The 27,525-nt window shown below is 45.7% G+C and overlaps 3 protein-coding genes across 5 annotated transcripts in view; 2 read left to right on the plus strand and 1 right to left on the minus strand.

The window, feature by feature from the left end:
* Positions 1-6,540: 6,540 nt before the first annotated feature.
* vip (vasoactive intestinal peptide) lies at positions 6,541-13,353 on the plus strand. 2 transcript variants are annotated; one of them, XM_040179452.2, is made up of 6 exons: positions 6,541-7,272; positions 7,770-7,874; positions 8,015-8,119; positions 8,926-9,051; positions 11,111-11,222; positions 11,811-13,353. In XM_040179452.2, exons 1-6 carry the CDS (start codon positions 6,956-6,958, stop codon positions 11,817-11,819), a joined length of 774 nt encoding a protein of 257 aa, XP_040035386.2. In that variant the 5' UTR covers positions 6,541-6,955; the 3' UTR covers positions 11,820-13,353. The 2 variants fall into 2 exon arrangements, with proteins under 2 accessions (XP_040035386.2, XP_040035387.1); XM_040179453.2 differs by having other exon boundaries at positions 7,182-7,272; positions 7,704-7,874.
* Positions 13,354-20,721: 7,368 nt separating this feature from the next.
* Positions 20,722-23,918, minus strand: fbxo5 (F-box protein 5). Of its 2 annotated transcripts, none has more exons than XM_040179371.2 (6): positions 23,672-23,918; positions 22,511-23,035; positions 21,979-22,149; positions 21,744-21,834; positions 21,383-21,577; positions 20,722-21,187 (listed from the first exon to the last, which is right to left on the minus strand). In XM_040179371.2, exons 2-6 carry the CDS (start codon positions 23,008-23,010, stop codon positions 20,927-20,929), a joined length of 1,218 nt encoding a protein of 405 aa, XP_040035305.1. In that variant the 5' UTR covers positions 23,011-23,035; positions 23,672-23,918; the 3' UTR covers positions 20,722-20,926. The 2 variants fall into 2 exon arrangements, with proteins under 2 accessions (XP_040035305.1, XP_040035304.1); XM_040179370.2 differs by having other exon boundaries at positions 23,677-23,851.
* Positions 23,919-23,964: 46 nt separating this feature from the next.
* mtrf1l (mitochondrial translational release factor 1-like) overlaps positions 23,965-27,525 on the plus strand; it is a 4,968-nt gene continuing 1,407 nt past the window's right edge. The window contains exons 1-4 of the mRNA XM_078104875.1: positions 23,965-26,094; positions 26,832-26,911; positions 27,004-27,108; positions 27,190-27,291. Coding sequence (XP_077961001.1) covers positions 25,689-26,094; positions 26,832-26,911; positions 27,004-27,108; positions 27,190-27,291 — 693 coding nt within the window. The 5' untranslated portion in view covers positions 23,965-25,688. The remainder of the gene's footprint in view (positions 26,095-26,831; positions 26,912-27,003; positions 27,109-27,189; positions 27,292-27,525) is intronic.

Genomic DNA, 27,525 nt, shown 5'->3' on the forward strand with positions numbered 1-27,525 from the left:
CACACTTTATACGACCTGATTCTGTTGGAAAGTATCATTAATGGACGACCACTCACTAGTGGGACATGGAGCCTTTGACTCCCAATCATCTGCTACTGGTCAGAGAGCAACCAGCATCCCACTGGGAACATTCAACAAAAACGATCATTATGCAAGAAGACGCTGGAGGAAAGTTCAGTATCTCGCAGATCTGTTTTGGACCAGATGGACTCCAGAGAACTTACCAAAAAATCAGTTTCTCATTTCTTCAAATTGGTCCCAGTTGACTTTCTATGAGGTGAATCTCATCAACCATCAGGCAGGTGTATAAACAGCCAATGTTACGATGTCTGACAATGGAAGGACGAGGAAGTGGACGGAGCCAACAGCCAGAGAGAAGAGGACGAGGAAGAGGAGTTGGGAGGCAAAGCAGAGGAAGAGGCAGAGGAGTGTGAGGACGTGTGCGTGTTCCTGAGGAGATGTGTGCACACGTTATGGGCCAAACAATACACAGCGGCTTGTCTCCAGTTTGCCTCCAACGTCATCAGGTCATCAGGTCAGGATCATCATCGATGGTTTGCGCCCCACAACGGGCCGCTGATGGACTCTGCTGCCCACTGCTGAACCCCATGAAGGAACCGTTCTCAGCGTGGAGATGCAAAGCGTCCGAACAGCAGCCGCAGACACAGAGGAGCCTTCTGGCAGCGTGTGATGACATCACAGCAGAGGCTGGATGAGACACGCTGCATCGCAGGAGAAGATATCCGTTGTGATGTGGATGAGAACGTGACGGGAGGACTGACTCCTACAGCACTGCACGCACAGCTTTCCACGTTTCTACTTCTGTTTTTCTGTCGTTTTTCTTTTCTAATATTGACTAAAATATCACGTTACTAAAAGTAAAATCTTCTGCACACAAGATGAGTCCTTGTCAATAGACACTGGACCACAGATTTCTTTGGTCAGTCGGCAGTTTGTGAGGCGTTGGTCCCGGCGGGAAGAGACATTGTGACATGTCACAGCAGAGAGGACGCATGCAGGTGTGCTGCTGACCGAGCACGAACAACACCAGGTGCCACCGAAAGGGATGCAGCCGCTATTATGTCATCATGTCATTATGTCTGACGAGTTAAAATGTCTGCAGAGGAGAGAAAACAGCGTGTTAAGATCTGTGTGTAGTGTGACGCCATCACAGAGATAGATATATATATGATAGATAGATATATGATAGATATATGATAGATAGATAGATGGATAGATAGATAGATAGATATATGATAGATAGATAGATAGATATATGATAGATATATGATAGATAGATAGATATATGATAGATAGATAGATATATGATAGATATATGATAGATAGATAGATATATGATAGATAGATAGATAGATAGATAGATAGATAGATATATGATAGATATATGATAGATAGATAGATATATGATAGATAGATAGATAGATAGATAGATAGATATATGATAGATAGATAGATAGATATATGATAGATAGATAGATAGATATATGATAGATAGATAGATATATGATAGATATATGATAGATAGATAGATATATGATAGATAGATAGATAGATAGATAGATAGATAGATATATGATAGATAGATAGATAGATATATGATAGATAGATAGATATATGATAGATATATGATAGATATATGATAGATAGATAGATAGATAGATAGATAGATAGATAGATAGATAGATAGATATATGATAGATAGATAGATATATGATAGATAGATAGATAGATAGATAGATAGATGATAGATAGATATATGATAGATAGATAGATAGATAGATATATGATAGATAGATAGATAGATAGATAGATAGATAGATAGATAGATGATAGATAGATAGATAGATAGATAGATATATGATAGATAGATAGATAGATAGATAGATATATGATAGATAGATAGATATATGATAGATAGATAGATAGATAGATAGATAGATGATAGATAGATATATGATAGATAGATAGATAGATAGATATATGATAGATAGATAGATAGATAGATAGATATATGATAGATAGATAGATAGATAGATAGATGATAGATAGATAGATAGATAGATATATGATAGATAGATAGATAGATAGATATATGATAGATAGATAGATAGATAGATATATGATAGATAGATAGATAGATAGATATATGATAGATAGATAGATAGATAGATATATGATAGATAGATAGATAGATAGATAGATGATAGATAGATAGATGATAGATGATAGATAGATAGATAGATAGATAGATAGATAGATAGATAGATGATAGATAGATAGATAGATAGATAGATATATGATAGATAGATAGATAGATAGATATATGATAGATAGATAGATAGATAGATAGATAGATAGATAGATAGATAGATGATAGATAGATAGATAGATAGATAGATATATGATAGATAGATAGATAGATATATGATAGATAGATAGATAGATAGATATATGATAGATAGATAGATAGATAGATATATGATAGATAGATAGATAGATAGATAGATAGATAGATAGATGATAGATAGATATATGATAGATAGATAGATAGATAGATAGATATATGATAGATAGATAGATAGATATATGATAGATAGATAGATAGATAGATGAGAGCCAGAGGGCATTGTGGGTAGGGTTAATGACATCTAATGACGGCGTTGTGTGTGTGTGTGTATCGGTAATTAAAGCCTCTAGATGGCCCTGCTGTAATGTCTGGCATGAGGCCGAAAGCAGGCCGAACGTATTTATGAATTTAGTTCATTCAGGATGTGATGAAGAGCTCTGCTGGACTAATTGATCCTTACAGGAGGCCCACCAGCAACAAGGCGTCCATTAAGAGACCTCCAGGGAGCGTGTGCGTGTGCGTGTGCGAGGTAGTTAAAGGTTGTCATACAGCTACAGAAAACAATGCACTATAACTCATTTTTCATTTCTACAGGTTTGGGATCCACCCAGGAGGTCTTTCAGGTCTGGGGGGTCAGGGCCCAACATTGTTACAGCGGCTCCCTGTTGTGGACCAGGTTCAGCCCTCATCCATCAGAGTCATCTCCTCCAAAAGTGGAAGGCCATCCATCAACAGGGAACCCCCCCCCACCCCCCCTGGTCCACGGGCCCACGTGGGAGGCCGGTCCAGCACCGGCACCTGTGACTGCTTCGCGGTGATGAAGACCTCAGACCACACAGCAAAGACGACATACCACAGACCATAGACCATAGACCAGTGACCACAGACCACAGACCACAGACCACAGACCACAGACCACAGACCACAGACCACAGACCACAGACCAGTGACCAGTGACCAGTGACCAGTGACCAGTGACCAGAGACCAGTGACCAGAGACCACAGACCACAGACCACAGACCACAGACCATAGACCATAGACCAGTGACCAGAGACCAGTGACCAGAGACCAGAGACCAGAGACCAGAGACCACAGACCACAGACCATAGACCATAGACCAGTGACCAGAGACCAGTGACCAGAGACCACAGACCACAGACCACAGACCATAAACCAGAGACCACAGACCATAAACCAGAGACCACAGAGCACACAGCAGAGACAATATACCATAAACCAGAGACCACAGACCAGAGACCAGAGATCAGACACAGGAAATAAAATAGAAGTCTGTTCCCTTTGTTTACTCCCTTTTGAAAATATATGTACTATCGACTGTGTCCATCACTTCGTGTAGAGACGTACAGAGGGAGGAGGAGGGAACTAACTGTGTTTCAGACATTTGTCATCAGAGTGGCTCTTATAATTGGATAATGGGGGGGGGGGCACTCAGGGAGATTCCCCTCATCACGCTGCTGACCTCACTCCTCTGGAGACCTTTACCGGAGACCTTCACCAGAGACCACCAACCATAGATTAAAGATCATAGACCTGAGACCACCGTCCACAGACTATAGAAAGGAAATAAAATCACTACAGCAAGTCTGCTTCCTTTATTTCATCCCTGTATAGTTTCACAATATGTACTCTACTATATACTCTATACTATGAGATGTAGTACAGTAAAAAGTAGAGATGTAGCAGAGGAGCGGCAGAAAGTACTCCAGTAAAGTACCCGTTGTACTACAGCAGCTGAGTAAATGTACTCGGCTACAGAGCAGCTGGTGAACACGTGCATCAGCAGGAGGAGGAATGATCTCATAACTGTCCTCCTTTGGGTGGTCCTGCGTGCCGAGGGGGGGGGGGGGGGTCTGCTCCTCGTCCACAGGAACGTCTCCCTCCAAACATTCCATCAACCTAATAGCGCTGATGTTTCCTCCGTCAGCTTCCTCCTCCTGCAGAGACCTGTGTCCTATCACTGCTGTCAATTAGAGCCGCTCCTCCTCCCGCCGGACCTCCACCTAATCCACTTCTCTCTGGACTGATCGCATTAAGGGTTCAGATGGTGCCGGCCTGGAGAGGACGAGGAGGAAGAGAATGTAGAGGAGGAGGAAGAAGAGGGGGAGGAAATAAGGAGGAGGAGGAGGAGGAGGAGGAGGAGGAGGCGCAATGGTTGTGATGTAATGATGAATCAGTTGTGTGATCATCGTCGCCTACATAGTCAGCATGAACGTAAGTAATGAGTCTCTAGTATGAAACATGGAGGAGTCGCGGGGCGGGTTCACTTCCTGTTTTATTTTGTATCTCCCCGCCTCCCGTGTGACTGCACTTCCTGCCCTGGTGTGTTTCCCCCCTCCGATTGCCTCTGTGTCCCTGAGCCTATCACCTCCACCTTGTATTTACTCTGTGTCCCTTATGTCCTGGTGGGTTGGTCTGCGTCGTCGCCGTTTTTCAGCTGGCGTCTCCTGTGTTTTCCCGTGACCCTCACTGGGGGGCGCAGAGGTTACGGCCTTGTGCTCGTTGCTCCCAAGGAACCTGTTTTGTTTCCCTTCGGATGAAGTTTTTACGAGTTTCAAGACAAGAGGTCTGCGATTGGGTCCTACTTCTGCCACCCAACCCTGACAGAAGGTGCATCTCCATCGGGTGGCTCTGATGAATTGTGGGTTGAGGCCATACAAGGGTGGATGGTTATGATGATGATGATGATGATGGTTGGATAACAGAAGATATATGATAGATGGATGAAAGATGGAGTGGATGGATGGATTGATGACAGATGATGGATGTTTAATAGATGGATGATAGATGGGTGGATGGATGGTTGGATGATGAGAGATGGATGAATGGTGGACAGATGATAGGTAGTTGGATGATGATGGATTACTAGTGGGCCGGTCTTGGAGGTGCGGCGGATAAACATGACGAAATAACCGGCAGACGGGGCGGAGGGGGGGGTGTGGCTGCGGATGGAGCGGCCAACAGGGTGGGGGTGTCGTCACAAACTCTCTGTCCGCTGGTGGACAGAACCGCGCGAGGACAAGTGGACACCTGTGAATGTAAAGAAAACCTTGGGTGTCACTTGGGAAATGTGTCAAGAGGGACAATCGCATGTAATTGGAAGAGAATCTGGTCATTTTTCAAAATAAAACATTTTTCAGAAGAGAAAAATAAGTGAAAAATGAAATGAATGCGGCCCGGTACTAAATGGCCCAAGGACCGGTATCGGTGCCGGTGGTTGAGGACCACGAAACTTTGACTATTCAATGCATTATTTTCCTGACTTTGCCTTTGCTCAATTGACTTTGGTCAGATTCATGTCATGTGCTCTTGCTCAGCGTGACGTCACTGATTGGGTCTGGAGAGGCGCAACATGCCTGGAAGGGTCACCATCAGGAGCAGTGCAGCTTTGTACTCAGTAGAACATATATGTCAAACTCGCGGACGCCGGAGGACTTTTCCATGGCGAGGGATGAGGGACGAGAGGCTGGACACGTCTTTTTTTAATACCGATTCGTTCTGCACCGTATCGTCAGCGCCGCCTCTCCCTGTGATTTTGACCATTTCAATGGTCTGGGCCGCATTGGAACGAAGTGGGAATCTGACCCAAACCTGAAATGACTTTGCCCCCCGCTGTGGAATGATTGATATAACGACAGTTAGATAAATTCAGATCCATAATTACAGAGTTTGTGACATGCCTTCAAACTACAAAGAAAATGTTCATATTGCCATAAACCTTTATATAACGAGCTAGATATTTCTTTACCGATAATTATTGATATTTCACAATTTGTCATTTAAGAAAGCAGTAAACATACTCTATAAATGACACTAATTATTCTGTGTAAAAATGAGAAAAAATGAAATTACGATAATACTTAAATTAACAGTTGGGTTGTTAATTAAGAGATAATGTCTGTAAAACATCAAAACCACTGTGAAAAGTGAGTTATTTTTTGTAAAATTAGGATTTTCTTACAGTGTGGAGGAATGGACGGGCGGATGGATGATGGATAACAGATGATGGATGATAGATGGATGACAACTCTTAACTGGTCCGATGAGGGACGAGTCCGACTCTCCGGAGAGGTCAGATCCCATTTGCTTGCATCCTGTGAGCTGTTACCATGGTAACAGTAAACTACATGCTGGTGTTTGTATTCTGCACCCTGAGGTGGATGTAAACAACGACAGGTGCAGTACTATTTAAAAGTATTTGTATCATAAGAAGATGAGCTCAAAATCTTACGTGAGACAAATCTCACTCCTTCAGTAACGTGTTTCAATGTGAAGAATTCGGCGCTGAGGTCGACCTCTCGTGACCTTTGTTGTGAGATGACAGGTGTAAACTGGCCTCCACGTGTCGCTTCTTTGTTACAGCTCACTCGGGTGGAGTTTTGGGACATTTCCTTCACATTTTACAGATATTTGCAAATGTATCAATTATTCGCACCATTGATACCGACTGAAGAGAAGTAAACGGTCTTCGGGTTTTACTTCTGGCCTTTGAGGAGGTGGAAAGCATCGTGTTCGTGATGAGGAGTATCTGAATTATTGTAGAACCTGGTTGAATAATCTCACAACAGATGATCTGCACCTGTAACATCAGATGGGTGGATCCGAGAATCTTCATTAGAAGAATTCTTTTTGGGGTCTTCATTAGAGGTATAATCTCCCCGGAGGCCAGTTTGTTTCCGACCGGGAGTGACGGAGGCAGCGACCTGCTGACGTCTCGAGCCCTGGTCGAATCTGAAGCCGCCTCGTGCTCCGTGAGAAGCGTCCAGGTGTATAAAACGGGAGCCGCGCGCACAGCGAACAGAGGAGGACACGAAGCCAGTGGAGATAAAGACCACCAGAGACCAGGACTTCGGACAGCGAGCAGAGCGCCTTCTCCAGACCTCATGTAAGGTTCTGTTTCCCTCCGACGGGTGAAGCTTTTTAAACCCGTTACGTTTATTTTGTGTTTGTGCGCATTTACGCATTAAAGTTCATTTTCTTTCCTCTGCAAAACCGAAAAAGAAAATAAGATATTTCCAACTGGGATTTCTGCTATTTGGGATTTATGATATTCTTTTTGGGGTTTTATTAATAGCGATGGATGAAATTAGTTTGTATCCTAAGAACACAGTTGGAACACGTCAATAATCTTTTATAGTTTAAGGTTGTTTTATTTTTATACATTTACATGTATTCTGATTATTTTATGGAGCAAATGGAAATACTTAGTTGCTTGTGGAAGAAGACGTTACACCTATTTAGCTCGTCTCCGGAGGGAGCGCGCTCTGTCCTCGCCATCCGTGCGTAATTACGCACGATCTCTTGTGCTCCCCTCAGACAGATCAGTGGTCCCAGCGGCTCCTGTCCGTGACTTCCGTCCTCACTGCTCGTTTCCGTCCTCAGGTGTAAAGCCATGTTACAACGAACCGGCCCCCAGCTGCTCTTCCTCATCGCCCTGTGCAGCGCGCTGTACTCCCGGACTCTGAGTCTGCCTTACACCTCCATGCGGTAAGGCTCGGTCCCCGGGCTCTATTCTCTTTCTTACTGTGGCTACTGGTTATTCTTTGTCTCACTGGTTACTGGTTATTCTTTGTCTCACTGGTTACTGGTTATTCTTTGTCTCACTGGTGATTTACTTGTTGGCGCAGGCCCCCCCGGCACGCGGACGGGCTGTTCACCAGCGGCTACAGTAAGCTGCTCGGGCAGCTGTCCGCGCGCAGGTACCTGGAGTCTCTGATCGGGAAGCGGGTCAGGTAGGTGACCTCCCGGTGGGACGTGACACGCAAACCAGCGTCCAGATTTACGAAACATTGATCATTTAAAAGTGGTAAAAAGAAACAAGCAAATGCAAAAAGCCAAAGGACGCGTCTCACAAACCGCTCGGAAATCAGCCAATGAAGTCTGAGGTCTTAACATGCGCTTTAAAGGGAAAACGGTTCTTCTTACAAAAATAAACTCACACGATATTCATTTGTAGTCTATTTCTGATATGTGATGAAATAATCAGGAGTTTACCTTTGAATGAGCTAAAATGCCAACATCCGTTCACTTGTTTATGATAATCCTTTGTAACGTCTACGTACGTCACAAGAAAATAACACCATGAAACGTTTGACTCCAGATGACTTTGTGACATTTCACTAAAAAAAGACTTTTGTAATCAAGCAAACAACTCAAAGGTTAATTTATGCCTTCCGTCAAATGTTTGTTACACAAGAGAGGAGCGGCAGCTCCCTCCTCCTCCTCCTCCTCCTCCTCCCTCCTCCTCCTCCTCCTCCCCATTCCTCTTCTGTCCTCCTCGGTCCTCCTCTGTGCTCTTCTGTCCTTCCCCCTCCCTCCTCCTCTGTCATCATTTCTCCTCCTCGGTCCTCCTTCGTCCTCCTCTGTGCTCTTCTGTCCTTCCTCCTTCCTCCTCCTCGGTCCTCCTCTGTCCTCCTCCTCCCCATTCCGCCTCTGTCCTCCTCCTCCGTCCTCTGTCCTCCTCGGTCCTCCTCTGTGCTCTTCTGTCCCCCCCCCCCCCGGTCCTCCCTCCTCCTCTCATGATCTCCTCTCTCTGCAGTGACGAGTTGATGGAGGAGCCGGTGAAGCGCCACTCTGACGCCATCTTCACAGACAACTACAGCCGCTTCCGCAAACAGATGGCCGTGAAGAAGTACCTGAACTCGGTGTTGACGGGGAAGAGGAGGTAGGAAGCAGACCTCCCTGCAGCATGAACATCTCACTCAGAGGAGACACCGGAGGGGAGTTCATGGACCCCGTGGGGCTGAATGCACCTTCTGATGTCACACCCAATCGGTTCACTCTGTTCTTGTTCAAATGCCATGAAGATGCGCTTCAAATCTCAGGCTGGAGGACGTATAAAGCTGGTAGAGACCTGTCAATCAGCGTGTAGCCCCGCCCTAAAGCGTTCCCCTCTTTATGGTCTGTTTGACTCTAAAAGGACCATAATTCACTAAATGAACATCATGTTGTGTTGAAGAAGACGTGAAACTAGAGACTGAGACATAAACTCATGTTTACAATGTTTACTGAGGGAATAAATCAAGAATAAAAGTAGAGTCATTTCCTCATAGACGTCTATGGGAGCAGAGGAGTCGCCCCCTGCTGGTCACTACAGAGAAGTAGAGTCATTTCCTCATAGACGTCTATGGGAGCAGAGGAGTCGCCCCCTGCTGGTCACTACAGAGAAGTAGAGTCATTTCCTCATAGACGTCTATGGGAGCAGAGGAGTCGCCCCCTGCTGGTCACTACAGAGAAGTAGAGTCATTTCCTCATAGACGTCTATGGGAGCAGAGGAGTCGCCCCCTGCTGGTCACTACAGAGAAGTAGAGTCATTTCCTCATAGACGTCTATGGGAGCAGAGGAGTCGCCCCCTGCTGGTCACTACAGAGAAGTAGAGTCATTTCCTCATAGACGTCTATGGGAGCAGAGGAGTCGCCCCCTGCTGGTCACTACAGAGAAGTAGAGTCATTTCCTCATAGACGTCTATGGGAGCAGAGGAGTCGCCCCCTGCTGGTCACTACAGAGAAGTAGAGTCATTTCCTCATAGACATCTATGGGAGCTGAGGAGTCGCCCCCTGCTGGTCACTACAGAGAAGTAGAGTCATTTCCTCATAGACGTCTATGGGAGCAGAGGAGTCGCCCCCTGCTGGTCACTACAGAGAAGTAGAGTCATTTCCTCATAGACGTCTATGGGAGCAGAGGAGTCGCCCCCTGCTGGTCACTACAAAGAAGTAGAGTCATTTCCTCATAGACGTCTATGGGAGCAGAGGAGTCGCCCCCTGCTGGTCACTACAGAGAAGTAGAGTCATTTCCTCATAGACGTCTATGGGAGCTGAGGAGTCGCCCCCTGCTGGTCACTACAGAGAAGTAGAGTCATTTCCTCATAGACGTCTATGGGAGCAGAGGAGTCGCCCCCTGCTGGTCACTACACAGAATGCAGCTTTAATGCTTATACTTAAATAATAATAATATGCTCTCTGGTTGGCTGTTTTATTTGATGAAGATGACGTGGTGGTTTGGGTAACCATGGAGCAGTGTTACTTAAGTCCACGTGATCGTGTGTTTCCATCCCACCTGAACAGACTGTTTCTCTCGTTTGTACTTTGTGTGGGTTGTATTTGTACTAGAGGGCATTACTTTGCTTTGGCAAGTATTGCAAACAGTACGTGACAGCAGCCTGAATCAGATACAGAGTGACATCGTAAAACAAAAGACACCTTCTCTTTTTCTCTTAATTGATTTGAATGGAATTGCAAACTATTCATCATTTCTTTTAAAACCAGGATGTACAGCAGCTACATGCTGACTTCACAACACAGAATGAGCCTCTTCAAGAAAAACATGGATATCTGTTGAGAGGACGATGTTGATGGATAGTCAATGAGTGGAGCGGATATAAGTTGATTAATTGGTTTAAAGATGAAAAATAACAATAACTACTGGTTCTCCCTCATTTGCGTCTTCGGCCTCAGGAAGCGTTTGTGTTTGATTCTCCATCACAGAACAGCTAACGTGGATCCTTCATGCATCAAACGCAGCTCCGATCTCCGGGTCAGAGACCGAAACACAAGTTCATCTAAAAACCAATCGCACAAAAGTCAAAACTTTAAATGATGAGAAGTTTGAACTTTTACAGAAAGGTCAAGAAATAAAATGAAACATATTGTCCAGTAGAATTTCCTGTTTATATATGAAGGAATATTTTGGAGTATAAAACTATTTCACGTGGACTTTGTGCACAGCCTCGAGGATCCGGGAACCAGCGACCTGGAGGAGTCCAGAGACGAAGGCCCCGCCCCCCAGGAGAACTACGATGACATCGCCGTGGATCACCTGCTCAACAACCTGCACCTGGTGAGAACACACACAGACACACTAAATCCCCATTGACCTCCATGCTAAAATGTCCAACTTTACAGCAGAAATGAACACGTCTAAAGCCTGGAACAAAAGAAATGTCAAGTCCCGATAACTTCTGACGTGAAGAGGAGGTGGGAGGAATTAAACTCACCGAAATCACATTGAGGCCTTTAAGTCAGGGATAAATGGGGGCGTGTCCTCTCAGGTGGCTAGCTGGTAGCTTTATGCTTTCTGTTGTTGAGTTCACAGTAGTGTATAAAGGGCTTTTATTGTGAAAGGGCTTCTGGTCTGCACTGCATTTGTCACAATCGAAAGGAGTAATAAAGTTTTCCTTCCTGGTTCAGATTACAAATCCTTCGCGTTCTATAGATTTGTTGATGCTTTTTATGTGTCAGGTGGATGCTTTTATTGCTCATCAATCAGATTACGTTGCTTTTTAACGCCATGGGATGTAAACGGCCGCCACGGACCAATAACCCCGAGAAGAGACGCTCACATACAGAGAAGTGTAATCATACTCCCACAAAGCAACGACGGGATGTTGGTCCTTCGTCGATAACCGTCCCTCCTCCTTGTCTGCAGCCACTTTGAGGAGCGGCTTGTTCCAGCAAACACCTCCAGCCGCCCCCCCGCTCCAAAACGCCTCGTCAGCATCACTCCGAGACGCCGTTTGGGAAGTGAAGCCGCTGATGATGATGTGTTCTCCCATGTGGTTCTGTAATTATTCATCCACACATGTTTACACTCTATGTAAATACATGTATGTACACGCTACACTGCATAGACTCTACACACGCATGACCACGTGCTCCATCGCAGCAAAAGCAAATTACCATTTACTTTCCTTTCAGGTCACTGTTGTTCCGTTGACTTTCATTGAAGCCGTCTCTCTGTCGCTCTGAGTTTGATGGTGAAATGTATCCCGTTGACTCCCAGTTAAAGAGTCAACCCACCGAATGTCAATAGAACAGCATTTACTCTCATTAGTGTACCTTTCCCGTTGATTTTGAGCGGATCTACTATGACTCAGTGTTTCATCAGTTAACTGTTCGAATGAATTCTCAATTAGAACAGTTACCTTAACTTTCAATAGGGAACGTTTGCTAATCCTCAGTGGACTGCCAGCACCATTGACTTTCAGCAAAACAGGGAAGTCAAACTGTTCTATTAACCTCATTTGAAACGTGACTCTATTTACTTTTAGTAAGAAAATGATCGAAATAGAAACGAACATTTTTGTCACATTTGTTTCTAAAACAAGCTTTAAGAGGAACAAGGTTTTAATAGAACTGCTGCCCAACAAATTGGTGGGAAATTTGTCCAACACATTATAATAAAAAAAATAACATATTGAACCTGAATGAACAGCATTTGCTTCAATAGAGCAACATTTTCATTGAATTTCATCTGTGAATGGAACCTCTGTGTGATTTTCACAAACCAAGGTTTCCATTAACCTTTGAATTGACTTTGAAGAAAATAATGAATCTTTAATTGGAAATGAACACAATTAACTTTTAGAGAAACCGCTGCTTTACAGAACTTTTTAAGGGCATATTTATCCCAATGAAAGTTAATGTAACAACTGTTCGACTCATTTCAAGTGTAATTTATCCCATTGACTTTCAGTCGAACATGTGACTCGTTGAACTCGAGTAAAAACAGATTTTTCAGTCTCGTTTCTAACTTTCAGTGGATCATTATATTTAAATTCAAAGCATCTTTCTGAAGTCTGATTGGCTTTCACTAACCAGTAGTTCCATAGACTTCCAAAAGAGAATTCTAACACCGTTGACTTTCCGTGGAATCACAAATTCACAGATACGATGTGTAAATGACGATTGGACTGCTTACAGTGCATAGAAGTGTTCTTCTATTAGACAACACATGTTGTGCAGAATTAACAGGTTTTATTTCCAAAGGTTCACAAATCAGGATCGAAGTGCTGACTTGTTTTCAGAGAATCCAAACGCGGTCGTTTCACCATTAAAAGGCATTTAATCACTTTACACTATTCCATATGTAGAGCAAAGACCTCACAACACAGTACAACATCATGAGCATAGACCACAGTGATATACACCACTCACCGAATAAAAGATATGGTTTTATTTTTCAAAGCTGAGTCCTTTTGTCTGCCTGATTGTTTGACAAGTGGACTTGACGGTTGTGGAGTTTCTTTTCTTTAAACGTATATTTTTTGGGGTGAATAGCAGTAAAATGGGACATTCAATGTCATGTTGGAAGGAGAACGTCAATCAATAATATATGATATAATAATATTATATGAACACATCAGTGGGCATTATTCTAGTTACTGTAGGTGAATTCATCTTCTTTTGTATTGTTTGGAATGAAACGTTCCTTTTTGAGGTCAGCCAATAATTCTAAAAAGACATTCATGTGATCATAAAGACGGATGCGAGATGTTGACATATACAAAGCGACCTTCACTTCTCCCCCATGGGTGTCAGCTGATCGACGTGAAGTTCAGCGACAGTGACATGAAAACACAGAGTCTCTTTTCTCCTCTCAGGGAACCAGCGCTTCAACATCACACACATTCATGTTCACCAAGAGTCGCAGAAAGGACCTTTTCTCAGTTTCATCTGATAGAAACAAAACATGATGAATGAGTAGAAGCTTCACATCTCCTCCAGTAAAGCTTCACATCTCCTCCAGTAGAAGCTTCACATCCAGTAGAAGCTTCATATCTCCTCCAGTAGAAGCTTCATATCTCCTCCAGTAGAAGCTTCACATCCAGTAGAAGCTTCATATCTCCTCCAGTAGAAGCTTCACATCTCCTCCAGTAGAAGCTTCATATCTCCTCCAGTAGAAGCTTCATATCTCCTCCAGTAGAAGCTTGACATCTCCTCCAGTAAAGCTTCATATCTCCTCCAGTAGAAGCTTCATGTCTCCACCAGTATGCTTCATATCTCATCCAGTAAAGCTTCATATCTCCTCCAGTAGAAGCTTCATATCTCCTCCAGTAGAAGCTTCATATCTCCTCCAGTAGAAGCTTCACATCTCCTCCAGTAGAAGCTTCATATCTCCTCCAGTAAAGCATCATATCTCCTCCAGTAGAAGCTTCACATCTCCTCCAGTAAAGCATCATATCTCCTCCAGTAGAAGCTTCACATCCAGTAGAAGCTTCATATCTCCTCCAGTAGAAGCTTCATATCTCCTCCAGTAGAAGCTTCACATCCAGTAGAAGCTTCATATCTCCTCCAGTAGAAGCTTCATATCTCCTCCAGTAGAAGCTTCATGTCTCCACCAGTATGCTTCATATCTCCTAGAGTAGAAGCTTCACATCTCCTCCAGTAGAAGCTTCATATCTCCTCCAGTAGAAGCTTCATATCTCCTCCAGTAGAAGCTTCACATCTCCTCCAGTAAAGCTTCATATCTCCTCCAGTAGAAGCTTCATGTCTCCACCAGTATGCTTCATATCTCATCCAGTAAAGCTTTATATCTCCTCCAGTAGAAGCTTCATATCTCCTCCAGTAGAAGCTTCACATCTCCTCCAGTAGAAGCTTCATAACTCCTCCAGTAGAAGCTTCACATCTCCTCCAGTAAAGCTTCATATCTCCTCCAGTAGAAGCTTCATGTCTCCACCAGTATGCTTCATATCTCATCCAGTAAAGCTTCATATCTCCTCCAGTAAAGCTTCATATCTCCTCCAGTAGAAGCTTCACATCTCCTCCAGTAGAAGCTTCATATCTCCTCCAGTAGAGGCTTCATGTCTCCACCAGTATGCTTCATATCTCATCCAGTAGAAGCTTCACATCTCCTCCAGTAGAAGCTTCACATCTCCTCCAGTAGAAGCTTCATATCTCCTCCAGTAAAGCTTCATATCTCCTCCAGTAGAAGCTTCACATCTCCTCCAGTAGAAGCTTCATATCTCCTCCAGTAAAGCTTCATATCTCCTCCAGTAGAAGCTTCACATCTCCTCCAGTAGAAGCGTCATATCTCCTCCAGTAGAGGCTTCATGTCTCCACCAGTATGCCTCATATCTCATCCAGTAAAGCTTCTCATCTCCTCCAGTAGAAGCTTCACATCTCCTCCGGTATGCTTCATAAGTTCCTCCAGTGGAAGCTTCATATCTCCACCAGTAGAAGCTTTACATCTCCTCCAGTAAAGCTTCATATCTCCTCCAGTAGATGCTTCGGAGTGGACCTTCTGGTACAATGGGTGCTTATGTTTATTAAAATAGGAAATGGCCAGCTGTTTGTGACTAATGCAGTATTTAAATGAAGTGTGCACCTGACCTTAAGACATCTCCACACAAGGAGAAAGAAATTCAGAAAAGGATAGTGAGACATTTCAATTCAATTCAATTCATTTTATTTTGTAGAGCCCAAAATCGCAAATTACAGATTAGCCTCATGTGTCTTTACAGTCGGTACACATACGACATCCTCTGTGCCGAAACCCTCACATCTACACAGGAACAACTCCTAAGAAATGAAAAACCCTTCCATGAGGGAAACAGGGAAGAAACCTCAGTGAGAACATCGGAGGAGGATCCGTCTCCTGATGGACAGATGTCATGAGGACAGAATGAACAATGTAATATGTGTTTCACCTTTAATATCCCGACACAAATCACAAAGTAAACAAAGAAAGAGAAGCTGTGTTTGGTGACCGGGGGTCCCTCCCCACATGACTGAAGTTAAAACCTGATTTCTCGTTGCCTCCCTGTGACTCACTTTGTTTACGAGTGTCAGAATGGCAGCGGATATTTGACTCATAAATGTCATAAGCAATGTTCTGCAGGGCTCCATCAGACGGTCGTATAATTAGAATCCCAGGAGTCTCTCTCTGACTGGACGACAGACTTAGCGTTAGCTCACAGAAGTAAGAGCCTGCTAGCACGGTGCAAAGTGTAGCATCTTAGCATGCTAGCATATGCTAGTTTGCTCAAAGCTGAGAGTGGGAGGGAGGGTGATTCTTTTTTCAGGTAATTTGGAGGCAGTACTCCTCTGCTCCCATAGACGTCTATGAGGAAATGACTCTACTTCTCTGTAGTGACCAGCAGGGGGCGACTCCTCTGCTCCCATAGACGTCTATGAGGAAATGACTCTACTTCTCTGTAGTGACCAGCAGGGGGCGACTCCTCTGCTCCCATAGACGTCTATGAGGAAATGACTCTACTTCTCTGTAGTGACCAGCAGGGGGCGACTCCTCTGCTCCCATAGACGTCTATGAGGAAATGACTCTACTTCTCTGTAGTGACCAGCAGGGGGCGACTCCTCTGCTCCCATAGACGTCTATGAGGAAATGACTCTACTTCTCTGTAGTGACCAGCAGGGGGCGACTCCTCTGCTCCCATAGACGTCTATGAGGAAATGACTCTACTTCTCTGTAGTGACCAGCAGGGGGCGACTCCTCTGCTCCCATAGACGTCTATGAGGAAATGACTCTACTTCTCTGTAGTGACCAGCAGGGGGCGACTCCTCTGCTCCCATAGACGTCTATTCCCTCAGTAAACATTGAAAACATGAGTTTATGGTCTCAGTCTCTAGTTTCAAGCCTTCTTCAATACAACATGATGTTTATTTAGTAACTTAAGGACCATTTAGAGTCAAACCGATATATAAAGCAGGGGATGCTTTAGGGCGGGGCTACACACTGATTGACAGGTCTCTAATAGCCATGTATATGGTGTCTCTACGTCCTCAGTCCAGCTATGGCTACGTTTTGTTCACTAGAAGACTTTCACTCATACTTTTGAGATAAATTGCAGCATATACATATATAGTATATATTAGTATGTATATTTATCATCAGTTATATTAACTATTTTTCCGAATTAACATAATTATCATGTCTGTAAAAAAGTTTTTATCGTAAAATTATAAAAATAAGAAATATTCTTCCAACACATCTAGCAGCATGAATATAAGTATCAGTAAGATTAGTTACATGGTGTGTGTGTGTGTGTGTGTGCGTGTGTGTGTGTGTGTGTGTGTGTGTGCGTGTGTCCACTCTCCTGCACATGCGTGATTACTGCGTGCTTCGTGGAGAGGCCTCACTCATTAACTCTCATCACTGCGGATCTTAATGGACCAAACAGGGTAAAAATAGACAGACAAAGGGCTGCAGCCTTTCAACACCAGGCACCGTGCACGAGAGCGTGTGCACGTGTGTGCACGTGTGTGCACGTGTGTGCTGAGCTGTGTTGAAAGACTCGAGTACATCTGCTCAGATACCTGCAGATGTTACGTGATGCGTTCAGGTTCATTAAATATTCCACCAATATTCCTTTTTACGGGAAGCTCAACATATCCAGTGATGTGAACTCTGCCTCCCTCTTTGGATAGGCTTCCTCATATATACACGATATACACACTATATATATACACATATATATATATATATATATATATATATATACACACACATATCTGGACAAGCTTTACTAACTGTTGGCAGGTTGGTTTGTGCACAACAAGCTCAAAGAAACTACACAGATATTTAAGAATTTAACATCCGTCTGAGTGACACGTTGTTTTTTAGATTATAAACAGGAAGTCACCAGCCAGCCTCCACTTCCTGTTTCCCCTCCGGCCTCGTCTTCGTTTCAGAGCTTCTACAGCTCAACTTTGGTGACACGCTGCCGATTGACAACATGTGGAAGTCACTACACATCAGGATCACCAACCTGAAGGGCACACACACACACACACGCACACACACACACACACACGCACACACACACACGCACACACACACACACGCACACACACACACGCACACACACGCAATGCACACAGACACACACACGCACACACACACACACACACACACACACACGCACACACACGCAATGCACACAGACACACACACACGCACACACACGCAATGCACACACACACACACACACACACACACAAGCACACACACGCAATGCACACACACACACACACACGCAATGCACACACACACAAACGCACACACACACAAAAATACACACACACAAACGCACACACACACAAAAATACACACACACAGACGCACACACACACACAGACGCACACGTCGACCTCATCCTTTGTCCTCCGGCTGAAATGAGCTATTTATGCAAATTAAAAAATAGGCGAGGGAGTAAAGTTAAAAACTTAAATAAGTAAAAACGGAATGTGATTAAAAAAGTCCTCGTTAATATTGAAATAACATTAATGACTCTTTTGATCAACTGATCATTTCATCACTGCTCATAATTTTGAAGAATGATGTACATATAATTGGGTGAATTAGAACACGCAGTTCCAGTCAGCGAGTCGTGCTACGAGGCTCCGCCTCCGACCAACAAATGTGACGTAATGCAAGGAAATAGGTAATTGTACTGCGCACGGATAGAAATGCCTTAAAGACACTCAGTGAATCTTATTTATGGCAGAACGCGCGTCCGAACATGTTCCCCCCGTTGGCCCCATAGTGGCTTAACACATACAGAGGAGATGTGTCAGGGCCTCTACTATCTATATATATCTATATCTATATAGATATATATAGATATAGATATTTCATGTGTCTTCCTCCACATTCTGACCGACCATCTGAATGTTCAGCTGCAGACACATGAGACCAGGCGACGTTGGTCCTTCTATTGTCCCCTTGTGGTGAGACTGTGGTCAGCTGAGCGGGGACCCGCTGTGGTCTTCTGCTGTAGCTCATCTTCTTCAGTGTTCCACGTGTTCCTTGGTGGTTATTCGTGTTCCTGTTTCCTTTCTGTCATGTGGAACCAGTCTGTCCGCTCTCCTCTGACCGCTCACATCAACGAGGCTTTTTCGTCCACAAAGCTGCTGCTCACTGGATACCTTCTGTTTTTGGGACCATCCTCTGAACCCTGCAGATGGTTGTGTGTTTAGATCCCAGCAGATCAGCAGTTGGTGACCAGCCCGTCTGCACCAACAACCATCCAGGTTAAAGCCACTTAACCCCCTCCTCCGCGCTCTGATGCTCGCTCTGACCTCCAGCAGGTTGTCTTCACCACGTCTACAGGCCCAAAGGCAGCGAGTTGCTGCCGTGTGATTGGCTGATCAGCAATTAGTGTGAACAAGTAGCTGAACAGGTGTACACAGTGTAGTGCTGCTGAGTACGCGTGTATTTATGTCCTGTTCTGTACACAGAGGTTTTATTTTGAATAATATAAGATGCATTAAACTCAAATCTAAATCATCCATTCTGATTGGTCGATCAGATCGGACTCTATAAACTTTATGACCTTTAAATAATGAACTGGATCAACTCACTGATTATAATCAAACGTATAGATGTATATGCTCAGTGATGTAGAATTTTTGTTAGTTATTTAGATTTTTTAAGGAAGTTACTACAAAATATCATTTAATTCCTTTCATTCGAATGAAAATAGGATCAGGAATCAGGAAACATTTATTACCAGAATACGTCAGACATACAAGGAATGTGACTTGGTTGGTGCGTGACAGCAGACAGCACGACAACGGACGACAAGACAACATAGTGCACGAGGAATAAAATAAAATATGTTATGGGTTAGTTTTAAAATAAAGGAATAAAAGTTAGTTAAAATATATTAAAAAATTAAAAAATAGTGCACCAGCGAACAGAAAGTGACACGCGTGTGTACATGTGCAGTGTGAAGCAGAGGGACCGGTGGGATGTCAGTCAGTCAGTGGGGGTCCGGCTCTGTTGATGAGGTCTTAGTCCTGATGGACCTCAGCCTCCTGCCAGATGGAAGGGGCACAAACAGGTTTTGTTCGGGGTGAGAGGGGTCGGCTACCATCTTTTTAGCTGCTTCAGAGACCTGGAAGCGAACAAGTCCTGCAGGGACGGCAGATTGCAGCCGATCAGCCTCTCTGCAGAGCGGAGGACACGCTGCAGCCTGCCCTCGTCCTTGGCTGTGGCTGCAGCGTACCAGACGCTGATGGAGGAGCAGAGGATGGACTCACAGCAGCATAATGTAATAAATATAAATACATTCAACAGGTTTGAAAAAAACAAACAGAACAGAATGTTGAAATCAGTTTGATATTTTAGTGACTGAAAGGATGTCTTGGTTCGGACCTTTATAATAATGGAGTACTATGCTGCCCTCTGCTGACGGACTTCAAGTCCTCAGTTCACCAAAAACATCTGGAGGATTCAAAGTCATGAAATGAACTCGTAGTTCTCACATGAAGACACTACAGGGCAGAGAGTCCAGAGACTGAAAGACGACAACATGAACTATGAAGCTTTATAAACGTCTAGATGCAATAAATAATAGTTTGTCTTAGAGTTTAAAACCTGGAAGCAGTTTCTAAGTTAAAATGACATGAAACATCATTTAAACTGATGTGGTCTCATAAATACAAAGACGAAACAATAGGTTAGAATTAAAGCCGACAGAAACACCGACGTCCTCGGTAAGAATCCACTTTCTGCATCAAAGAGGTTTCACGTTTAGAGGGAAATTAAACCGCGTTTGTTTCTTTGGTCTCATTGAAGAATTCCCCCAAACACAAGAAGCTTTATGAAACATTTATTTACAGGTTAACATTTAAAGACCATTTATTTAAAAAAGAAACATAAAACTTCTTAAAAGTCCAATATATTTACATCCATTTCATTTTAAAACATAGTAAAATTGTCCATATTTTAAAGCAGTGTTCTTCTCTTGAGCGCCTCTCGTCTCCACGGCGAGCGCGGGACAGGAGCTCCGGGACGTCCCGTCACAACCTCCGGACGGTCCTCCGGCTGCGTGTGGCGCCGGCCGCCAGGGCCGGGGTCTTGCCGTTGGCGAGGTGGGGCCGCGGGCGCACCACCCTGCAGGGCGTGGAGCCGTGGAAGGCCTCCCGGCAGCGGGTGCAGAAGTCGAAGCGGCAGCCGGGCCGCGTGCACGTGGCGCGCTGCACCTCCGAGGAGTGAACGGCCGGCGAGCCGCAACGCCGGCACGGACGCAGAGACTCGTGCTGCTTCAGAGCGCCGGCCGCCTGCGGGACAGAAGACGGTTAGGATCCCGAGGGCTTCAGGGAGAACAGGAAGTCCCTCAACCTCAATCCGACGGACGTTTTTACAGTAAAAAGTACAGAGACGCCTGCTGAGGTCACATGACGGCTTATTATGACGAGCTGTCACATCCAACGTGCTACGGGGTCTACGTGTGTGTGTGTGTGTGGCAAACTCACCTGCTGGTATTCACTGAAGCGGTCACAGGGGGGGGTCGGCGTGCCCCCCGTCCTCCCGATGACCCTGCAGCTCGGGGTGGAGGAGGACGGAGTAGTTGAGGTGGCCAGCGTCTGCATGCAGGAGAGCACCACCCGGGACACGGAGACGTCTCTGGTGAGGCCGCAGCCGCTCCGCCTTGGAGAGCTGCTCGACTCCTGGGGGGTAAACAGTCACTATGAGGACATGGAGAATTGTGTTCTCAGATGCATCGGGGCCTTTGACAGCCATCAATCAACATATTAATCTGTGGATATAGAACCAGATGTGCGTCCAGCCGTGACAGATATTAGAATAAGAACACGTGTGCGGGCGGTTTCTCACCCCGCGTTCCTGCTCGGCTCTCTGACATCGTCTCCGAGCTGCTGAATCATCACAGACGATCCTCCTCCAGGAACGACTCACCTTCTTACAGCTGGGGGGAGAAGACGGGTCAACACAATGCAGCAGGACGGACAAACCCGGTCTGCTCATTCACTACGTTCATCTGTAGGTTGACCCGTTTCAATAGCAGTATATCGATGTTGTGTCGGCTGCCGATGATGAGGTCATAGTTTACCTGATGAGGTCGTGGTCTCCCAGCAGGGACAGGATGTGGACGAGGATGTTCCTCATGCTCCTGGACAGCAGACAGGAGAAGACGTCCACGTGCTCGCGGCCCATCTTGCCCCCGATCACCCGGTCCAGGAGGTGGTGCTCTGCTACCTTGGAGACGATGCTCCAGTCGTACCTGAAGACCAGAACACTCGATAAGTACAACCGGAGCGAGGACCTCATCTCCATGGAGCTCTCAGGTGTGTCTGCACAGGTGTTCTTGTAGTTTCTAAGCGAAAGGAACCGCGAATGTTGATGAATACCAGACATGTCAGAAACATGGTGGATTATTGAAAAGAAAGTAAAAAGCTGTAAAAGTAGTGAGCTGACCTACAGCTTTCTGGGATTTTGTTCCACTATATGAAAAAGGTTTTGAGGGACAGGAAGCGGCTCCATCTCGCAGCAGAAGGTCCCTCAGGCCTTTTCCACCAATTGTAGTATTTTTAAAAATCATTTCAAAATAGAAAAACTTAAGGCTTTTGCCACGAGCCCCCCACCTCTTGTTCTTCTGGAAGCTCTTGGCTAACTCCTCACACACCGCCCGCTGAAACGCCACGATGGGCAGGTTGGGGTCCGGGTGCCGGTTGTTGGACGAAGTCCTCCTCCTGTGGCGGTCCGCTTCCAGGGACACCTGGACCCGGGTGGAGTCTGTCCTCCCTGGACATTTGGAGGGGGACGTCCTCTCTTGGTGTGCAGCCGGTTTCCCGTGGAGGGGGTCGTCCTCGATGTGACTGTTGTGTAGAGACAGGTAGCCGCTGTCCTCAAACCCGTCGTCCAGAGTCCTGTCGTGCTCCCTGCCGGTGCTGTTCTCCTTGTTGTGGACCGCGCCGGAGAACACGACGGGGGGGCACGCGGGTTTGATGGGGGGGGGCTCCTTCAGCGGGGACGCTTTAGGGTGTGACACCCTGGACTCTGCAGCAGGGCTTCTCTCCACACCGCGGGCCATAGCGGCCTCGTAGCGTGGGCATTTCATCACGCCGGTCCTGGAGGTCAACATGCACACCGTGCAGCGCTGAGGGATTCTGGGTAAACGAGGAGAAAACGACGGGTTACGTCTCAAACAATGACCGTCTAGCAGCGCGCTTTCGCTCGTGCCACACCGCTAACAGGAGGCAAACGGCTCGTGAACGCGACATGAGAGGAAGACGCGTTGCCGTTGGGGTGATCAGGGGCGTCTCTCGCACGCAGGGGCTCTTCGTCCACATCGTTTTCAAATAACACTTTTTTGGCGCGACGCGTCCGGATTTGGCGGAAACGGGACGCGTCGATGCGGGAGCCTCAGCTCGTCTTTAAACGCATCGCGTTCACTGCGGCTGATAAACCGCGTCCGGGCGGGTTCTATTCAAGGTACCGCCCCGCTGCAGGCGACGTTACTGGGCTGCTTTATTCGCGCTTGCGGGGGGGCGGGTAGCTCGTAACTAGCGCGCTAGCTTTAGCATCTCCCGCGTAGCTAACGTCCCGCACAGAAGCCCCTGGGTACTAATGATAGTGTGAATTGGAGCGCGGTTCCGGTGGTGTTGAGAACAGTTGACATTTTAGTTCAGTAGTTTGTTGACCGACCAACTAACCTCGCTAGCTAACCTTGCCAGCTAGCTAACGTTGCTGTACGTTAACATCAGCGGCTCGAGAGGCGGGAAGAGACGCCGTGAGACTCGTACCTTACGTTTCGTTCCTCTCGTAATCCGAAGGCGGACTCTTGTTTCCCTCCCGTTTGGCGCGAGCGAACTCTCAGCCGACTACCCGCGCTGCGCGACGTAAAAGCTCTGCGGCTGGAACGAGCCAGTTGTGGCGTCCATTTGAAATCCGTGCGCAAAAGGCGCAAACCAATCACATAGCAGCGGGCGTCTGTCTCTTTAAACCGCCAGCCAATGGGGGCCGAGACGTCGACGCCCTCGGCGCGATGACGTCAGCGCGTAATCGATGCGGTACCACTGGAATCTCCCACCAGACCGGAAACACGGGTGAAAGGCCACGTAAAGGGGCGGAAGCACCCAGAGCGAGCAGAACTGCCCGAATTGAACATTAGACTACGGATAAATGTATTATATTATATAGTATATTAGTATTAGTATATTGACAGGAATAGCTCATGTAAAACATTCATGAATCTAAATCCTATTTCCATAGCTTCATTTTGCTGAGCGAGTTCATGTTAAATCCACATGGTTGTTTTCACGTGTAATGCACTTTATTACAATTCAAAATAAGTTACAGTTTCACCAACACATTCATTGGTTTTATGTTCTTTAAAACAACATACTTCGAATTATAACGTGGTGACAGTGAAAGAGGTTGAAACTTTCTGGGGCTCCGTAAGGAGTTTCAGGCCTTCTTCGGTAGAGATGTTTGGGTAAACGCTGAAAGAGGACAGTCCAGTTCACACCCGCACCTGGAATGTGAGAAGTGGCTCTCATATTGAAACCACACCGGGGGGTGGGAGATACTATTTGAGGCCAGAGGCAGAGCAAGTAGTGAATGGGGGGTCGGGGGGGGCATCAGAAACAATGACGCCTCACATCTTTATATAGCGAGTTGCACAATGCTAATATAATGTAGTGTTAGCATTAACTCCTATTTACAAGGCAACACACAACAAGTCATTTCAACTACAACAAAGACTTCTTAAGTGCAAGAAAAAATGATAATAAAAGTGTTATTTTTACTTATACCGTTTGCTTCTATTCGTCATTGTCGCTTGCACTTTTTCATAGTTAATTATGTCTTATTGTATTTTACTGTGTTTATTTACAATAGAAAACATACTAGGTAATAAACAGTTTGTGATGATTCTGCTTTATATCACAAATGTGGACATTAAATAGCACATAAATATTCCTGATGTAGTTTATTCCCAAAATATGTTAGACATATAAGGCATTTGACTTGGCGGTTGGTGCATAACATCAGGCAGTAAGACAAGGGACAACAAGACAGATAAGACAACATAGTGTAAGAAAATAAATAATAATAATAAAGTTAAAACTGATCTCTATTTCGGTTACATGGGACCATATCAGATGAAGTAAACGCATCATAACTACAGCAGACTCGAAATACACATCCTGACGTCACACGTCCTATGCGCCAAACTTCCGCCCGCAGCAGATCTGACGCCTCACTGACTGCGCATGCGCAGACACCCAACATGTCTGCGCCCTTCAGCAAGGTGGGAAAGGAACAGCATCGTTATAAGAAGCTTTAGCAATGCCTTCATTGACCGGTTTGACTCGTTATTACCGCACCGATGATTCCCGGTAGCAGCATAAACGTAACGGAGCAGTTCGGCTGTTTTTTATGAAGATATTTTTAGTGCGCTAAAAACACGCAGCGCTTGTTTACTCCCTCAAAGGCTCCTATTTGTCTCTCTGGGTTGGAATCCAGCTCTTAATATCAACGTATAATAATATCCTCATATTCACGATGAACATTTCCGGCTGTGGTTGCTGAAACGTGAAGTTAAAACGTCACAATAAAGTGGCGCATGACGTCATACACACGCGCCGAATTCAAGAACGACTGTTTGATGCATTTCTCAGTTACTATTTATAGCGGAATATTCTTTTGCTGGATGTGGTTTCCTTTATTGATGGGATTCGGACGGATGTTCCTCGCGGAGTAGAAGTCCTCTCCGGATCTTCTCGGCCGCACGCTGAATCCCTCGAGTCGGCCTCCACGATGGCCCACAGGAGAGCCGCACACCTTCTTCCCACAGCGAGCCAGTGTGTCTCCAGGCTTTGGGTTCCTCGTCTCCGGAACCCCCCAAACGCCATCGGGCAAACCGCCTCGTTTCTTGGCCCCAACGGTGCCCCGGGCCGGGCCCCGAGAAGCCTTCACACCGCCACGCCGTCCAGGGCGGCCAAGCTGCTGTCGCTGGACGAGCTGTTCGCCAAAAGGTCCCTGCAGGAGCACCTGAAGGAGCTGCAGGCGGAGTACGCCGAGTGTCTGAAGGCCGCCAGCAGCCGCGGGGACGAGCCGAGGACCGAGAGGACCAGGGTGTCCCTGCTGGCTCCTCTGGTCCAGAGCATCGGGGAGCTGGACACCAAGTGGAGACAGCTGGCCGAGACAGAGACCCTGCTGACCGGTGAGAACTGGACCACCAGGTGTAGGCTGGATTTAAAGCCACTACACATTTAATCTGCAACAAGGGGCAGTTCGAAGAGCCTAACAAGACCAGATGTGGTTAATTGTTTTCCTAATTATCAGAAATGATCAAAGAGTGAACTTTACCCGTAATCCAGGTCTCACCTGTCAGTGACGTCCTCTCCTCTTTGTGCAGTTCATCACACAGAATATTCTTCCATCGGTTTTAACTCCCATATTAAGACATACTTATCCATCACATGTCATTTATCTGACGCTTTCATCCAAAGCGACTTACAATAAGAACATTTCAACCATAAGGACACAAACTCAGAAGAACAAGAAACAAAGTGTGATTTCCTCAAATAAGCCGATGTACAACTTGCTGTAGATCAGAACCATTATAAGTCCAATGTAAGTGCTGCAGGTAGTTAGTGTGTTAGTGGAGGTAGAGTGTGAAGAGGTGTGTCTTTAGTCTGAAGATGTGAAGGCTCTCTGTGGTCCTGATGTCTTCAGAGACCTCCTTCCACCATTTAGGAGCAGGACAGCAAAGAGTGGAGATCTAGTCCAGTGTTTTTCTGTCAACGTTCACTTCCTCTTTTTAAATATTTGAGCCTTTTCATACGTTCACTTCTCGGCTTTAAATCATAATAAATCACTTTTTACTGTGGGGGTGCGTTTAATGGGATGGAGACATCCAAGAACAGAGAGATAATCTTTGTTTTCTCCCCGGTGGAGACGAGGACCCGGCCCTGCGGGAGCTGGCCCAGCTGGAGCACGAAGGGTGTCAGCGAGAGATTCAGGACCTCCGACAGAAGGTAGAAGCGTCCTCCTCCACGTCCACAGCACCGGCATCATTAGCAGAAGGAACTTCTTGCCCCTCATGTTGTCTCCCCTCTAATAAACACAGATCCTGGACCAGCTGCTCCCGGAGGAGGAGGCCGATCTCAGCGACCTGGTCCTAGAGGTGACAGCCGGGATCGGAGGTCAGGAGGCCATGCTGTTCACCGACGAGGTCTGGAAGTGCCCATGTGTAACAGAGAGGGACAAAGAGGAAGGATGGAGTGTGTGAGCTCACCTCTGTGCCTCTCTGCAGGTCTTCGACATGTACCAGGGTTACGCTCGGCACCAAGGCTGGTCCTTCGACATCCTGGAGCACATGACCAGCGAAATAGGTCAGAGGTCACACAGCCATCTTTAAGGCCACCTTTGAACCAGTGGATTGGGTTAAAGCTTTAGAAAAAAAGCATTTCTTTTTGGGAATATATGAATATTGAAAAGCTTTGATTGGCAGATCAGAGGCTCAATCTTGTATTTTGTGATATATAAATGGTGATTACAATTAACCCTTCATATCTACCGGAGCACAGAAGGAACAAATTACACAATGAGAGAGACTTCCACAGTGTTACAAGCCTCTAAAGGGAAGTCA

This window comes from Gasterosteus aculeatus, chromosome 6 (genome assembly GCF_964276395.1).
Source record: "Gasterosteus aculeatus chromosome 6, fGasAcu3.hap1.1, whole genome shotgun sequence".
NCBI lineage: Eukaryota > Metazoa > Chordata > Actinopteri > Perciformes > Gasterosteidae > Gasterosteus > Gasterosteus aculeatus.